Consider the following 17,671-nt stretch of genomic DNA (forward strand, 5'->3'; position numbering starts at 1 on the left):
CCATCCATTACGATCAAAAGCACGGGTGGTATGGTGTGGGAGGGTGTTGCCTATTAAAAAGGAAATAAAAACCAGTCATGATTCATTAAGTGGCTCATCCAGTTTCTTCACAACTTAAAGAATTTAAAACAGCACCATGTGCAGTATCCCAAACCAGGGCAACTTGTTAATTATTACTGTCACATTCTCCAGATGTTTATGAAAGAAACCTGCCACATGCCATCACTCTGACTTCATTAGCAAATAGGAATAGTTCAGGCATGTAAAATATTCCCAATGGGGAATTTTTTTTTTTTAAATGTACAAATAGGCGAACAGAAATTCTATAATGCCATACAAATTATCTGAGAATATAATTCCGAAAATGTAAAAAAATTACAAGCACGAGTTTGTTCAGGAAACACTTGCAATTCTGTTGACTCACAATTGATGTAATAATTGGCCCAGGGATGAATTACAATTTGAAGACATTTGTAATCCATCGCTGATGTGACGTTTCACACATTTGTTTATCATCACATTCAAATACGTGTATAGTCGTGATGTGTGTGGAATCGTGAGAAAAAAAAACTGACAATGAGAAAATGCATTCACTGATATTTGTTTTAATTCATCCAGTAAAGACATGTAGCTTCTATTGGTCAAACAGTAAGCTGCCAGTATACAGCAGTTCAAGGTAGCCAAACCAAGGGTTGTACCAATACTGACTGAAATGGTGAGCATTATCGACGATGATCTTTCACTTCATCAAACTAATTATAATTACATAGACTGTATATACCTTTCAGTCATATAATTAAAACAATGCAACGTTCCAAACAGCTTTCACAGATTCATGTATGGTCGAAGATGATTGTGGGTTTTGATTAAAAGGCAGAAACAACTGCGGGAAGTATGTTCATTACATTAATGACACGGGCACATAACATTTTGGAACAGAATAAGGAAGTTGCAATCGGTCATCAATTACAAAACTATTAAAATACTATTCATGTCACTCTCCCGTGCCAAAAAGAGCCCTGTTGATTTCTTTGTCACAGCTGAAATGTACCACATCCTACCTTAAAAGCATTTGGCATACGAAGAAATTCCCCACAGCCTGAGCAGTCTACCCCCCCCCTCCAACTGACATCACAAGAAAGTAGAAGCAGAACTATCACTAGTAAATGGAGGCTTGAAATGGCACTAAGCAATAAACTGTAGGCAGCTTACAGTATTTGCAGGTTGATAAGATAGTATGAGAAATGGCTACATGCGACTTTTTTTTTTCAGGTGAGTTTTTTTCTCATTTCCCCCATGAGTCTGCTTGGCTCTGTCTAGCGTTTATAGCCAAACTCCACGGCGTCGTCTGCAGTGAAATCGCCATAGCGCCAAATGTTCAGCTGAAAGAAAACAAAAACACATGCAATAATCAAAAGAGCCTCATTTCTTGCTCATGCCACCGACGTCGGAAGGGCCCTCTACTAACTACAGGCAGCTTCCTGGAAAAGGTGACAGTATACAAAACACTTCCCACCACCACCACCACCACATACGACCTACTACTGATCGACTAACTGTGCTATGGCCATTTATACAGAAGGGTGGACAGAGGCGGATGTAAGAAAAGTGGACATTGATTTGACTGCCGTGTCAGATCAAACTGGAGAACCTCTCGATTGGAAGTCCAGTGTGCTAAGCATTAAGCCGTGGCAGCAGCCCATATACAGTTAAACTAATTCTAATAGATATGAAAACGACATCATACAGGCCAGTTGATCAGAAATTAAATATAAATATATTTTTTTAAAGATAAAAGTGAAATATTGAAATTAACAAATAAATGTTACCACATGTGACCAAGCACATTTACAGCAATATATTATTTTATAGTGGTAGTAATGCCACTCCTCCGATTAACACGGTTGGCTATGTGCAGTGCGAAAAAAGTTAAAAATCCATAAAAACAAACATTTTCACAAAAATGTTGTAAATTTGGAGCTTTGTGACTGAGAACCACATACACGGCATGTTTAGTTAGAGTTCAAAGAACTATCAAAATATCAGAACTAAACAATAATACATCTGAAAAGTCAAATGAAAACTTACCCTGCTTCCTTTAGCAGACTCTTGTGCCTTGAAATACTCAGAGACCTGAATAAAATAAAATAAAACAAAAGTTCTAACTAGGTCATGGGTAACACCAACAGTTAGAGAAATCAAAATACAATTATTTTGTGGTAAGAAATATTTATTATTTTCTGTGCATTATTGAAGCATTGTGATGATTTTATATTTTTTTGTTATCCTGCAAACCATTTCACTTATTACTGCCACTGTGTTTTCACAAGTGCAAATTGCACACTGAGTAGACGCTTCAATAACTCAACAATAAAATAATGTTTTTGAAGTTTGAGGATTATTTTAGATTCTTATGAAATTAAATGATTATTTAGTTATTCATAAATAGTGGTTTAAAACTATTTCAATGTGCACTCACATTTATCTCATTACAAGCAGCCAGTTTGCAAATGTAGAGCGTGAATGTGGTGATTGTTGTTACTCGTGGTAAATAAAATACACGCCTCAAGCGGCATTCCTTTTGGAAGCTTGGCATTGTTCACAATTTCACATGCTTATTTAAGATTCACATTAGAGAACAAATTTAGTCAAGATCATGTTTTAAGCTTGGCTGTAAGGAAGCCGAGTGTGTTAACCTAATATTGACAAGTGCTTACCGTAATTAAATTAAAATGTTGTGTCCATGGTGCAATGTGAAATGAGAACTCAAGTAAACAAACCCTGAGAAACCGGTTTAGTTACAAGCTGGTTGGAATCTAGATTCTCAACAGAAATCTCATCAGGGGTGCTAGCTTGGTGGTCTGAGCTCAAACTACCAATATGTTTTAAAGTAAAAATTGAATGTGTGTGTGTATATAGCGCGGTTGGCTATGTATGGTGTGAAAGAAGTTCAACATCGAATGCATTTAATCACAGTCCTCAAATATTTTTCAGGTTTCCCGACTCCACACCACGAACAACTTCGGGCTGATGTTGAAATACGTTTTCAGCACACTCCAAGAGATTACTTGCTTTCAGTATGGGATAATAAAACATTTACACGTGCATGGGAAGGCATTAATATGTTGTGAAGGTAAAATATAAATAGGCAAATATAAATATATCAATAGACAAATACAGGGTGCTTCAAAAATGTTTTAACACTTCTGAAAATTTTCAAAAATACTACGAGAAATGTGCCCCCGGGCTCTGGAGACCACCTGGAGAAGACTCCAGGCACGTGTTGACAATGATGGCGAACAAGTGGAGACTCTTTGACTTTTTGAAGCTATTAACATACATTTGTTATCATGTTACAGTGTTTTATCTGTTCTTTTTCCACTAAAAACGATAGTCTCATATAAGTGTTAACATTTTTTTGAAGCACCCTGTATAAAACCATTTCAGTAAAATAGTTCCCAAAATTAGTTTTTTTTGGAGCCAAAGTGACCTGGGCAGAGGTTTGAAGATCCGACAAAACTCATAAAACGCATGCACCTAAGAAAAACACAAATTCCAATTGCACAAGTCTGTCTTTTTGTTCTCTACAAACATACTGGACAATTCACATTTTTTTCAGATTGTTCTCACTACAACTGTCATGTAATAATATTATATTGAATATGATATTATTAAGAGTTACTTAATATGTAACTGCTAACAGCTGTTTTACATATTCAAGTAATTTTAATACTTGAATTCGAATCTGCAGTATCTATTTTGGAGATAATGGAGGAAATTTGGTCAATTATTAGATTAATGACGTTAACCAATACAATTTTAAAACTGCTGGCGGTCTTAAGCAGTTTACAACGTAGGCTTTCGTGACCAATATCATCGATAATACAGGTTTTTTTAGGTTAGATTGCGTAAATATAAATGTGTCGTTAAACCCGCCACTATCCAACACAGCCAATTCGTAAGGTTTGTCACTTCATTTTTTACTAGTACAGCACACCAGTGTGTTTGAGATTTCTTTTTCACCCATTGCTTATCAAGCCATGACTAGCACTGACACACATACCAACTTGATTATATAAATTAATTCGCAGAACAATTTCCCGTGCTATTTAAAACAACAGCAACCTGCAAAAGATAGACTGCTGTAGATTATTATATTATTAGGTCTTTCGGTAAAGTCATGTAGATAGGTTCAAGGAAAATAACAAAAAATAACCTATCTACGTGACTTTACCGAAAGACCCAAGAATATGAATTGCTGCAGTCACGAAAGCTTTAAGTCAAGATTTGCTGTGGATTGCATACAAAGAAAGCAATTTGGTCATAAGCATGCATTATTATGGAACAGAAAACCTGGTTTTGCTCTATGAACATTTTCCATGTCCACTGAATTTTGCTCTTGCATTATAGCATACTAAAACTCAAGGTAGCCCCAAATTATTTTCATGAACCCGCATTAAGCGCCATTTAATAATGGAAGCAAGCCAAGTCATCCCCATTCTGAAACCTGGAAAGCCGCAAGCCTTGCTCTCCAGCTACAGGTCAATATCCCTCGGAGTGTCCTCCACCTCCAAGCTAATGGAACGTGCCAAACTTTCCAGACTTTCCCCGACTCTCGACCACCAACTGCCTCGCCAATAAGCCGTGATGTCGAACTGGCCATAGCTGCTGCTGCAAACAGACCGTTACCGTCACCATCCTCACAGAAGCTGATTTCCAGCCTCAACAGAAAACTAGCACAGCAATGATTGACCTCTTTTGCTTGGCATCGTGGCCTACTGCCGCTGTTGACCAAAGTCATCAAATACACAATCAACCGTACCTTCAGGGTATACCTTCGCTGGAAACACAGCCACAAGAAAATTATCAACAATGGCCTCCCTCCTCAAGGTTTGGTACTAGTGCCGTCACTATTTAATATACACGGGACCTGCCATTTACATCATTTCGCAAGTTCATATGTGCAGATTACATCACCCTTGCTGCACGTGGCACATACCTTGAGGACATTGCCAATTCTCTAAAATCTGATCTAACTTTATTGGAGGCATATTATTGTCACTGGAGACTCTGACCAAATCCTTCTAAAACGATCACAAGGGCTCCCCATCTCAACAGTCATGCAGCAGATGCCACCATTGATGTGTCCTTCTGTGGTAGCCTAGTATGCTGTGACCCCCACTCCAGGATATCGAGGCGTTATCATGGATAGAAGCCTGACCTTCAAGCCCCACATGAAACAGATCTGCGAAAAACCCAAATCAGGAATTCCCCTGCTTCAGAAACTTGCAGGAATGACCTGTGGCCCCTCGGCTGATGTGCTGCGAACTGCCGCCCTCTCACTGATCCACTCAGCAGCAGAGTATTATGCCCCAGCCTGCTGCAGGAGCTCGTACACAAAACTGCTACATACACAATTAAATAACGTAACGCACATGATAAGCGGAACACTGAAACCGATACAAATCCCCTGGTCCCCTTTATGCCAAACCACCTACCCATAAACCAAGACTTCAACAATGTACCTCATTGCCGATTCAAGTCACAATCCCATTTCTGGGCCCATGCTGTTACTATCCGAGAATCTCATCCAGTTCCAGACGAGCGCTGGCGAACAGAGGGGAACAACGTGGACATCCAGAATATACAACCCGTATGAGACCCAAGCATCGCACCTCTCCTGGCTTTGACATTCCTCTAAGACACTGGTATAACCAGGGGCCATCCATTTAGTACGTACGCAAAAATCTGTTAAAACTTGACCCCTCCCCCCCTCCCTGTACGCACGTGTACTTTTTACTCCCCCCCCCCCCCCACCTGCGTGGGTACGCTTGACGCACCCCCCCGAATCCTATAGAACAGCCGATATTTAATCCACGCAGAAACGATCAATGATTAATAATACTAACGTGTTGAAGCAAACAGATAGTCCACCGCCGGACTATCTAACTCATTTAAAGGCGAATGTAGACAAATTATTATCGAGGCTTCACCCCCCCCCACCCACCGTTTCCTATGCGTACATTGTCAGTAGACCCCCCATACGCAAGCGTACGCATTTGGGTTAACTCCCCCGCCTCCCCCCTCCATGCGTACGTACTAAATGGATGGCTCCCCATGAACAGCATCAGACCTTCAGCGGGCCGATGCGCACATCTCCTTCATGAATGGCAAATGAAGACAAGCCACAGTAGTGCGATCGTGGTCACGCAACTCAAACTATGGACCGTATAAGTAAACCACTGTCATCTGCCCTCCTTCAACGGAGGAATATAAAAACTGCACGAAATCTCACCTGAAGCCCTCTCGTGGCTAGCAGACTACCGTCATTGGCATTTAGCTCCTGAGCATATTGCCGCACGCACGGCAAGAATAGAAGTATGATTAAGGGGAGATCTGTATTACATTTTATACTGCTCTTGGCATTGCCTCTTTGGGCCTGAGGGTTTTGCTCTCACTGTTTAATGATGCCCCTACCACTGCATGAAGATCGATAAATTGCACAGCTGTTAGGTGTTTCATAACCATCACTTATAAAGGTGGCAGAGCAGTCTTAGACAGAATGTCTTTATTTATTTATCGCAGCACACTAACCGATTAGCATGGTTGGCTACGTAAGGCTGATTTGGCTGTCACGTTTCAAACGGCCAGCAATATAAGAAACTTATAATAATGCGTAGTGGCACCTGCTTGAACTCTACTGCAAAGTATACTGCCATGGGAACACACTATAGGCCCCTGATCTAGGCCAGAGGGCGGGTGAAGACTCTTAATAGGCTCCTTGCCATTTACAGGTCAAAGGACTATTCATAGGCCATGCCTACACATCTTGGCAAGCTCCAAACACTACCACCATTATTGCCCCTCGATATTTTTAGAATCTATTGAAAATGCGTAATAGTCTATTATATACTCCAACCAGACGTAAAAAAAAATCACGTTGATAAGAAGGGATGAGGGAAAATGCATTCACAATTTAACCATTAACATGAATATGCTTCGCTTTCTTTATATTTCCTGAAATGTTTATGTATGATCATGGTTGATGATGATGCTGTTTATGTATGTTTTATACATTCTTATGTAGAGCTAAAATTTAAGACTCCAATGGAAACTGATTAATGTGCAATTTTATTGGGGGACTGTGTGTTGTCTTGGTGAGGTCTGGGACTGTTTTTTGCTTGTTTTGCTGCTTTGCCCCAAGCCTTCATTGAGCTGAAAAGTCGGCAGGCATTTATGTACTTATGCAGGTTATATCATACACTTTATATCTAACAAAACAATGTTTATGTTGTTATTTTAATTAGCTACTTTTGCTTACCTTTGCTCTATTTTCCACTCTATCGTTTATTGTATTGTATGTTGTAGCGTGCTGAGCCGCCTCTATTGGACATCTGTGAAAAAGAGCTCAATAGCTCATCGGATTCCTCCAAGATTCCGATTACCAAAGAAAACGATAACCCTGCATTTTAATGATAGTATTGCTTTACTACTTTACGATTTACTCAGCGTTACACAAATTGAGAAGTGCAATGCGAAAATGAAAATAACGCGCTGGATCTCAGGCCAGAATCTAAAATGGCTGGCCCACGTACAAACTAAAAATGTAGCACACAAAGAAACATTTCCCAACACTTTATCAGACGTCTAAAATTAAGTCTTGGCTAAGTTTAAACAAAAGCGTCGGTATCTTCGAGCCCTCTGTGGATGCACACAATAATCAAGTCTAGTCCTACAGGGTTGGTTTGTGCACCCAAACAGCTCATCAACCAGCATGTGCCCGCGAAAGATGGGCATACAACCCGCTGGTAGAGGAAATTGAATCTGGCGGAGGGACTGTACATCACTCCCACTCAGCTTCGCAGCTGAACAAGAGCCGTCCCTGCATGCAGTCTCAGCCTCCCCCATCTTTGGGCTCCACGGATATACGATTAGTCAGCAACAGGATTGGTGATCTTTTTAGTGGCTCGTGTTAAATGTCACTGCCAGATGGCATCGTGGCTAAATGAGTTATCTCTTAAATTGATTGAATGTTTTCCACGTGTCGGTGTGGTACTTTGATAAATGAAGGCGTCGCAATGCAAATGACGACACCGACGAGCCGTTGAGCCTCGTCGCGCGAGCGTCTAGATTGGTGTCTCACGTTCCGTGGCGTTAATGCGTGCAAGGTGAGACGACGAATACCGCAGCTTTGCCAACGAAACTTGTAACGTTCAAATAAACCTTAATAAATAATAACCAACAACATGTGCGCTTGTTTTGTATATTTGGCAAAAACTAAAAACTAAGCCAAATGGCTCTAACTAAATTCGTATCATTGGTTTGGGAAAGCATCAAACTTCACGTGATTATTATAAAATAAATAATGTATTGACATTAACTCACTTTGCCAGCAGCATTATTTTGTTGCTATATGTCAGTATTTCAATATAATTGACTTGTAATACCCTTAACGCACCAATTTTAAATGTGATCAATAAAATGATATATTCTGAAAAAAAATCGGCCAAAATAAATGTTCACTCTACAGTAAGAGAAAATGTAAGTTGCATTTACAATACTTAACTAAATCGTTGCGAAGAGTTCTGCCGTTATTACTGAATCACACTGTGTGGCTCCGCGTGTCACTCAAATAAAACCAATTTTTGTACAAAAATCCTCAAACTCGAGACTGCAAATGCCTCACACACAGTCAGACAGGGGTTTTATCATCCACAACAATAAATGTGAAATGTGTAATCATACTCTTGACATTTTTCGTTGGATTTTGGAATTCAATACTGCCTCTTACTAAACAATTCTAAAGGTTTCGCTTGAGATAAAAAAACAGATTCACAGCTTCATTGAAAAAAGGAAGATAGAAATGATACAGTAGCACACAAACAAACCTATCGGTTTCACACGTTTCTTGAGTCAACATCTCAAAAGCAACAAACAAAATGGTACTGTACGGACTTCCACAAATGCTGAGCAAAGTCTCCAAAAAAGCAGTTTTGGCAATCCTCCTGAACTGCACAGCAATTGTCTGAAGCCAATGACTCAAGTTCACCTTCCTGAACGCCTTTTTCAATGGGAGGGAAGGGGAGAGTGACACAGATGCAAAAGCAGGGGATGATCACATGCAAAATGAGACTCACCAGCTTGGCCAGCCGCTTTTCTTTGCGAAGCTCGACAATGACAAGGCCCTCCTTGACCAGGCCCAGACCCACGTCATCCTGCGTGTCGGCGTAGAGCAGTGTGACGTGGTCGCAGGTTGCGCCGCGATACTCCACGTTGAGGAGACACTGGATGTTCTGAACGTCACGAACCAGCGAGTCCACCGTATCCCCCTTGGCATCCTCCTGACATGCATTCAATCCACAGACACACGCACACGCAACCAAACAATGCACACGCAACCAAACAATGCACACGTTATGGAGTCCCATTGGGGAAACTGCCACTGGCTGCTGCAATATTGTAACATACTTACCATAGGGGGGTATTTATCACATTGCTGACCTTTTAAGCAAGCCAGAGGAGGCATCATAACCTTTTAAAATAAACACTGGGTTGCGAGTATAAAAAAGGAGATAGCTATGTAAAGCATGCAAACACACAATCGCTCCACCATTGATCGTGCGCCTTTTTCTACCATCTGTAGCCAAAAGATAAAGGTTTGTGCATCAACATTGCTAAGCTCTGACTGCTTGAAATACACCTATTTCTTTTTTAAACACTAGTCAAAAATATTTATCTTCAATATAGAAATGATGAACAAGGGTTAAACAGTTGTACATTTTATGTTTGTACTCCTATTAACAATTATTTTTAAAACGTGGCACAATAAACGTGGTACATGGAAATGGTACTTGAACTCACCTCTCAAAACAATCTTTTAATGATTATTATTTTAAAGATATCTAATGCGGTGGTTTAGACTACACAAAATAGTCGTTTTGTATTAGTACACAACTAAAAAGGAAAAAATCCTGTTTGAAAAAATAATAAAATACAACAAATAAACCACTACACAAGAATATAGAAAAATGGTTGAGTGTGTATAACAAGAAAGACAAGCTAATCAAAAACAGTTTTCATATGAAAGCTAATGGAATGCTTTGAACATAAAGAGTCAACACCTTTTATCCAAATGAAATAGAATAGACTATTAATATAGTAAACTACAACGTTCATACAAATTAACAATTTCCACAATAACAATTTCTCCAACCCAATGAGCAGATTTGTTTGCATTACACCAAATATTAAAAACACACACACGGCATATTCTACAGCGCAGAATAGATCTACATCGTCAAATATTCTGTTTCGAGCTGGAAATGGTCTATTTCCTATTGAATGACCATTTTTTAAAATTAGCATAAAGATGAATGTACAGTTCATTCAATAAAGGCATTGCTTTTTGACTCTCCATACCAACAACTAGTTATTAAGTAAAGGTCTTGAACGGAGAGCAGTGGCCGTTTTATTAGGTTTTGCAGCAAAGCGCGGGCAAGCCTGTGAATACAAATCAGCTTGCAAGACAGTGGTGTTTATGAATTACTGGGTGCAGAAGACCTGACCCCCCCCCCATACAAAGCAATAAAAATGATGTTACATTTTCACCAGTGCTATTAGCTGCCAGGGTGCCACACATGTTCAAAGGAATGGGATATTGAGGCTATCTTAAAAATTGATGATGCGACGGGCTGAACCAGACAATTTAAAAAAAAATTCCCGTACGATGTTCGAGCAAGAGCATCAGTTCCATTGCACACGCTTGTACCACCAACACAGCAATCAAAACTTAATGTGGACTGCTGTACATAATGCTACGGCTATATATAACGTATTTGGTACCTTAAGAATTTTATGGAAAATGTAAAACACTTTCGTCACAGTGAGCACACGTTGCATCCTTTAAAAATAAGGTTGCACAAACGTATTGTTGTTTGTATGCATTTTTCAATTGCAAACATTCTTTTTTTCAACTATGTTTGTACCACATCCAATTAATGCATTTCAGCCATGATTACAAATCCCATGAAACACAAATATATTTTGTTTTTCTTTTGAGGCTCAGTTGAATGACCTTTTTGGACAAGAAAATGACTTTGTACGTGGTTATAGCACACTGCTGTCCTTTCTACACAGTACAGACCCGCAGTAGCAGCGTGAGAATATACAACGTGACGTAAGCTGATATATTGCGCAGATGTTTTTTTTTATATAAGATGAAACTGGCAAAAAACTATCCTTATTTTATAACCACTGAAAACTATCATAGGTGTGAAGGTACAGAAATGTTGTTACGTAAAACTGTTTATTTTTTTACGATAAAAATACTAAAACAATCATCCACACAGTGATTGCAGAAATAAGCTATCTAGAGACAAAAGGTAATGTTCATGTAAATGGATGATAATTAACATAGTTAAAAAGGACTATGTTTCAGCAATTATTGGTCTGGAACAAAGACGATCACCCCTCTCTGTTACCTGTGTTACTCTCGCTATGTATCTTGGTAATATCTGTCTGCTAATATGTCTGTCTATAGTTTTCTGGTTAGATTTATGTCGCTATTTCATTATACCTGATGATGATTGCTTGTGTTGCAATCGAAACGTCGTATTCTATTATTTAATTTATTATTTTATCTTTAGACGTGACTTAACCGAAAGAACCAAATAATAATTCCTGCAGTCACGAAAGTTCTAAAATTAAGATGTGAACAAGAGGTTAACAGAAGAATCAAAATAACCAAGACCGCTTTTGAAAAGGTCACAGGAATCTTAACAAGTCAGACACGACACAGTACGGTGAGGATGAAGATATCGAAAGCTTTAGTGTGGAGTGTAGTGGGGATATGCCAGTGAAACATGGACACCGTGAAAAGGATACGATCAAAAGACGAAATGTTTTTGAGATGCGGCATTATAGAAAAATGGACCAAGTACGCTGATGTGACGAGAAGAATAAAAAGCACGTGCTGTAAGAGAATGGCTACTGGCAAAAATCAGAAGTCTGATGAGAAGATGGCTAACGCTGGACAAATGCTGAAGTCACGGCTGGAGTTATGACGAAGGTAATTATGCCAGGGATAATGGAGGGAAGAGAAGAGCAAAGATCAGTTGGCGGGACAATGCAAGCCGTTAGGATGGCACTCTCCAAGAGAGACTGAAGATCACAAAAGATGGAAAGCATTAACATGGACGTCAACCCTCAGTCATGAACATACTGCTTGATATAGACGTCACATTGTTATCATTACGGTGATATGCTTAAATTTTGATTTAAAGCTTTCGTGACTGCAGGGATTCATCTTCTTGGTTCTTTCTGTAAAGTCACGTAGAATGGAAACAATAAAAATAATAAAATAAAACATAATAAAATAACATAATACTATAACATAATAAAATAATATATTTTTTTTATTATGTTTTATTTTCTTATTTTTATTGTTTCCATTCTACGTGACTTTACCGAAAGAACCAAGAAGGTGATATGCTTCTCCCATTTATTGTAACATCCCACAAGTTGCACTTAAAATAGTCAAAATAATAATTTCTGAATTAAGGGCCTCCTCATCCCGTGTCGGCCATGTTGGTTGTTTGACCATGCTTCGCCATGCTGGTCAGCGTGGGTTGGTTTAGAGGGAACAAGGATTCGTTCAGTTATCACCGACGACTGATGTTAGCCGGTGGCTTGGAATCAAACTCAGTTATCAGGTTTAAAGCTTTCGTGACTGCAGGGATTAATCTTCTTGATGGTATGAATGACTCGTACCGAATTATAACTGTGTGCTTTGTGTCAGTATTAATGGCAAACATAAACAAGCACTTCCTGTTCGAGCAGAGCAAAAGTTGTTCAACAACCGCCTGAAACTCTCTTTTCACTTAAATTCCCTAAAATGCGTGTGAGGAAGTGCACACCACCACGCCTGGCACTAAAACATACCACTAAAACAAACCATGACCGTGTATTTTGATGGTTGAAAAAAATACCCAATGCAGGTACATGTGTCGGGGTGGTTACGGGAAGGGAAGCGGACAAACACACAGGGGGTCTACACCCACACGCAGGGGTGTCTACATCCACGTCCGCAACGGTTAACCCTGGGGGGCTATGGGTGGCGCTGTGATCCCCCATAGCCCCACCCCTCGGAGGCGATTCGTATAAAAGGCGGGGAGCCGGAGGGCTCGGGGTCCAGTGTGTAAAGCTTAACCAGAGAAGACTGAAGACCGGCAGATAGGCCCTGGAACTCCCCTGACTCGCTGTCCTTCTCAGGACCGAGCAGGGCAAGCCAGTGGCGCGGCCCTGAGAGCTTCAGGACCGATGCTCTTGTAAGAGCCGGTCTGGTTAGCTGGGTGCCGGGATCCGTGCTGGACCAGGGCCGGATCAGATAGCCTCCCCTAGCACTCTTAGCGGAGGACTGGGATTAGAACAGTCAGGGGATAGTGCTAGGGGTGTTCCCATTTAGTACGGGTGAAGGGGCCATACCCCTTCAAGAATTGTGTTACTGCCCTTTGGTTAAATAAATAAGTGTGCCTCCACTACGTCGTCTCCGTCTCACTGAGAACCCACTACACATGTAAAGGTGCAGAAGGACCTCTGCTAGAGGGAGCTCTGGAGAGGCCCCATCAAGAAGTTGGCCTACTCTTCCATGCTGGGGAGACATCTTCGGAGATGGGCAGACTCTTAAGATGATGCCATCACACGTGATCTGCCGATCGACATAACTGCTCAATGCAGAAACCTGTTAAACTAAAAAAGATAGCGTAGAGTATATTGCAACTGACACGAGAACAAAAATGTATTCTAAACACTGTTCTGTAGATTGTCTTGAGATATGGCTGCATCGTAAATGCTATACAAATACAAATTGGATAGTAAAAGTCATTAGGTTGTGTATTGAGTTTCTGCTCAAACACAGCTCTGAACAGACATTGTGTATTTGTAGAAGTCCTTTGGGCAGGACAATTTTCAACCGCCTAAAATAACGACTTTGAGCATATTATGTCTTCTTATCTACACTCTGCTTGAACTCTCTTTCAGCGTCCAACGGCTAGCCTTGTGAATTATATATGAACCATCTCTTTCGTATAATTATTATGCAATGAGTATGCAGATAAATAGCATGTCTGGAATATAACAGCAACCTTTAATCTTTCATTCTTCCAGCTGAAAAGCACATTTAGAGGCATCTCGCATAAAAAAGACCCGTTCTCCCAGAGCCTCTACTAATATTCGGCAAGAATTGTTTTCAGCGTTTAACATTAAAACCCTCTTTTTTGCAGCAGACACTTCATTTGTAACACAGTCGGAAACGGCGAGGAAACCTTTGTGCGCTGTAAATAAAACATGCAGTAGAGCCTACCCATTTGATCATGTATTCAATCACCTGTTGCCACAGCTGCATTAAAGCACGAGAGCTTGTTAGGCTTGGGAACGGTACAATGTACACCCTAATTGCCTACACGGGAGAATCGGAATGCGTCGCCAAACTTTTTCCCGTCATTCACGACCACGATAAATCTTAACTGCTCAAGCACCGGTACAAATCGAATGTTGCACAATGTATAAAAACGTGCAACGACAAGACGTTTGCATCCATATACCCATTGCATTTTTTGTTGTTGCTTAAATCGTACAGTGTCCTTTCGAGAATATGGTTTCTTTAAAAGTTACTCTCAGAATAGAGAGACAAGTCACTCTTTCTTTTAAATCATCCATGTAGGAAAGCTCCTAGGAAAATAAATGAAACATAACAATTGTAATAATTGTTTTTTTACCCTTTTATCTGGCAACAAAACTGACACCTTTTTTTACAAGGAGTCATGTTTACATAGACCACAATACCTGCAGTCATAATGCAAACAAAAAACACAACTCTGATAATGTGCACTGTCCTTGAAGTTGATTGGTCCACACCCGAGACAACTTTCCTTAGAGCCTAGTCTCACATGGGTTGGACCAGATGACGCCAAAAGGCGCATGTACTTACACATTTCCATTTTCATGGATGGAATGGAAATATTTTAACATTTAGCAACAACAAAAAACTTCACAAGAACAAAAGTGGTGTGTTTGGTGGCCATGAGTGCTCGAGAACTCACGTCGTCCGCAACCTGGATCAGGGCGAAAGCGTACTCTTTGGCCTGTGCTGGGAAGGAATGTACGCTGTAGCCCGTCGGAAGGGCTGCGAGTTTCGCGTTGGCCACCGTCTCCCTCTGCAATGGTGAACGATGACCGGCTTGTTTAACAATAACATCAGACTCATAGTAATAGGTTTTTACCCTTTCAACCGGTACAAAAACTGACACCTTTATACAAGGCATCATGTTTGCAATAACCACAACACAAGCAGTCAAAATGCAAACAAAAAGAAACAACTCTGATGATGATAATGATATGCACTGTCCTTGAAGTTGATTGGTCCACACCCGAGACAGCTTGTCTTAGAGCCTAGTCTCCATTGGCGTACGTCATCTGGTCCAACACCAATGGAGACTAGGCTCTAAGAAAAGCTGTCTCGGGTGTGGACCAATCAACTTCAAGGACAGTGCATATCATTATCATCATCAGAGTTGTTTCTTTTTGTTTGCATTTTGACTGCTTGTGTTGTGGTTATTGCAAACATGATGCCTTGTATAAAGGTGTCAGTTTTTGTACCAGTTGAAAGGGTAAAAACCTATTACTATATTTTGCCACTGGTAAAGAAGATGTCTCATAACATCAGACTCCTTTTTTTTTGCGACAAAGCAAAAAGGCGAAAACCCGCGTGCGCTCAGGGGCCTATGAGTAACGGCAACCGTAAGCCACACGATGCTCAACGCAACAATACTTCTGTCGGCCTTTTAACTTGCATTACGGAATTACCGCAGCTTGTAACGCTTTCTCTTTGCCTACGATTGCGCCAAACATTTCTCAGCGTCATCTAGCCCCCAAAATGTGCTTGAGCAAACGGGGAAATAAATACATTAATGCATCGGCATTATGTAATACATATAAATAAAGTTGCAGCCCTGCTTTACATTTTGTAGATTACTTTTTAACATGAGAACTCAACATGTATATTTGAAAGATTAATGCACAAAAGTACAGTTGCAGACGGCAGAAATATTTTCAAGCATCGTGAATTGAAACATCGTTGAAAAATGAAGCTGCAAAAGCAAAAATATGAATTATTTAATTTAACCGCATTAGGTTCCATCTTTCCTTTAAAAAAAAAGTAACATTTGCTGAAAAGCTACCAATGCTTATGTGCACTGCTTTTCAATCTGACAAACATCGTGTGCATGTAGCGTGCGTGCGCGCCGCTAGTACTTTGAGATTGATGTGGCCATGACAGCTTTGGACTTACATTGCCGTAGTCAATGTAGAAAACGGACACCTTGGACAAGCCCTCCACTTTCTCAATGCGTGCCCGATACCTGTCAAAACAAACACGCAGCCGATCTGATTTGCCATGCTGGGAGACACACACATAATTGGACAGATATATAGGCAAGAACCTGGCAGCCGAAAACGGTAAACCTTCCCATATATTGCAGACAGCAAAAAAGCTAACATTGCCAATGGCAGACTTGTTCAAAGGAATGTGTGTTGTTTCGCCTTTCTGCACCGTAACATTGAATCAAACTGGAAAGTGACACATTTAGCCGTTATACTCATATGTTATGTTTAAATAGGATGTGCAGGCTCAAATGCTTTTAGGCGTATCAATACTGTAATTGCATTAGGGAGGAAACATCTGAAATGTGTTTACAACTGCTTTCACCACCGCTTGAATTTTAATACATTGTAAGTGGAATGTAAACATAAATGGTAGCATTTCTCAACTCAAATGAGAATTGAACTAGTAACATATGACTGCATTAGTGGTTTGTAAACAGCAACCGCAGCAAAAACAAACTTCGTATATTGAAGGCCTGGAGAGTCAAATCGTTTTAGGATAATGAAAATACTTGAAAAAAAAAGATAATGAAATTGGGAAGATCGTATATGTATATACCAGTAAGGGTTAATACAGGCACGTGAACTCAAGGGATAAGTACGTGCACATAATTTCAAATACTTCACCGCCCTATTGTAAATGCTTTTTTTTTCCAAGACAAGCCAACAGTTTGGTTTGCTTTATAGGGGCCAAATGAGGGCAGATGCTCCCACATTAATGTTTAATGCCGCGTGACTTGCTTTCAGTCTTTCTGGCGCAGATTGTGTACATGAGGGAAAGGTGATCAGTTTACCATTCTCCGTCGGCGAAGTTGGAAATGCAGTAGTCTCCACGGTGAGGTGTAAAGGACCCTTCCAGGGGCGGGTTGGCTGCGAGCTCGGACCGCATGCTCTCCATCAGCTTTTCCAACTGTGTGCCTGGCACGTCGGATGCAGGCAGATCACATCGCAGATTTAAGCTTTCCGCAGCCTTTCTTAGCATCGGCAATGGTACACTTTAAACGTGGGTTTTTTACGTAGCCAGTAAAATGATCCGTATATGTTCTTGTGAAAGGCCACGTAGTAATTTCATGTCAAATGTCTTGTCATTAACCTGCCACCACCCAGAAATATTGTCCCAATTTTAAAGATATGATTTGTGTAAATGTTTTACCATTTACAAATACCATTTGGTTCTTTCGGTAAAGTCACGTAGGTATAAAATGAAATAATACAAATACATTGGTGGCTTAAG

The 17,671-nt window shown here is 40.2% G+C and overlaps 1 protein-coding gene across 1 annotated transcript in view; it reads right to left on the minus strand.

The window, feature by feature from the left end:
• Window positions 1-589: 589 nt before the first annotated feature.
• Window positions 590-17,671, minus strand: part of SND1 (staphylococcal nuclease and tudor domain containing 1) — a 220,360-nt gene continuing 203,278 nt past the window's right edge. The window contains exons 19-24 of the mRNA XM_078596968.1: window positions 17,232-17,355; window positions 16,346-16,415; window positions 15,099-15,212; window positions 9,138-9,341; window positions 2,089-2,133; window positions 590-1,382 (exon numbers count right to left, since the gene is read on the minus strand). Coding sequence (XP_078453094.1) covers window positions 1,317-1,382; window positions 2,089-2,133; window positions 9,138-9,341; window positions 15,099-15,212; window positions 16,346-16,415; window positions 17,232-17,355 — 623 coding nt within the window. The 3' untranslated portion in view covers window positions 590-1,316. The remainder of the gene's footprint in view (window positions 1,383-2,088; window positions 2,134-9,137; window positions 9,342-15,098; window positions 15,213-16,345; window positions 16,416-17,231; window positions 17,356-17,671) is intronic.

This window comes from Lampetra planeri, chromosome 8 (genome assembly GCF_965212315.1).
Source record: "Lampetra planeri chromosome 8, kcLamPlan1.2.h2, whole genome shotgun sequence".
NCBI lineage: Eukaryota > Metazoa > Chordata > Hyperoartia > Petromyzontiformes > Petromyzontidae > Lampetra > Lampetra planeri.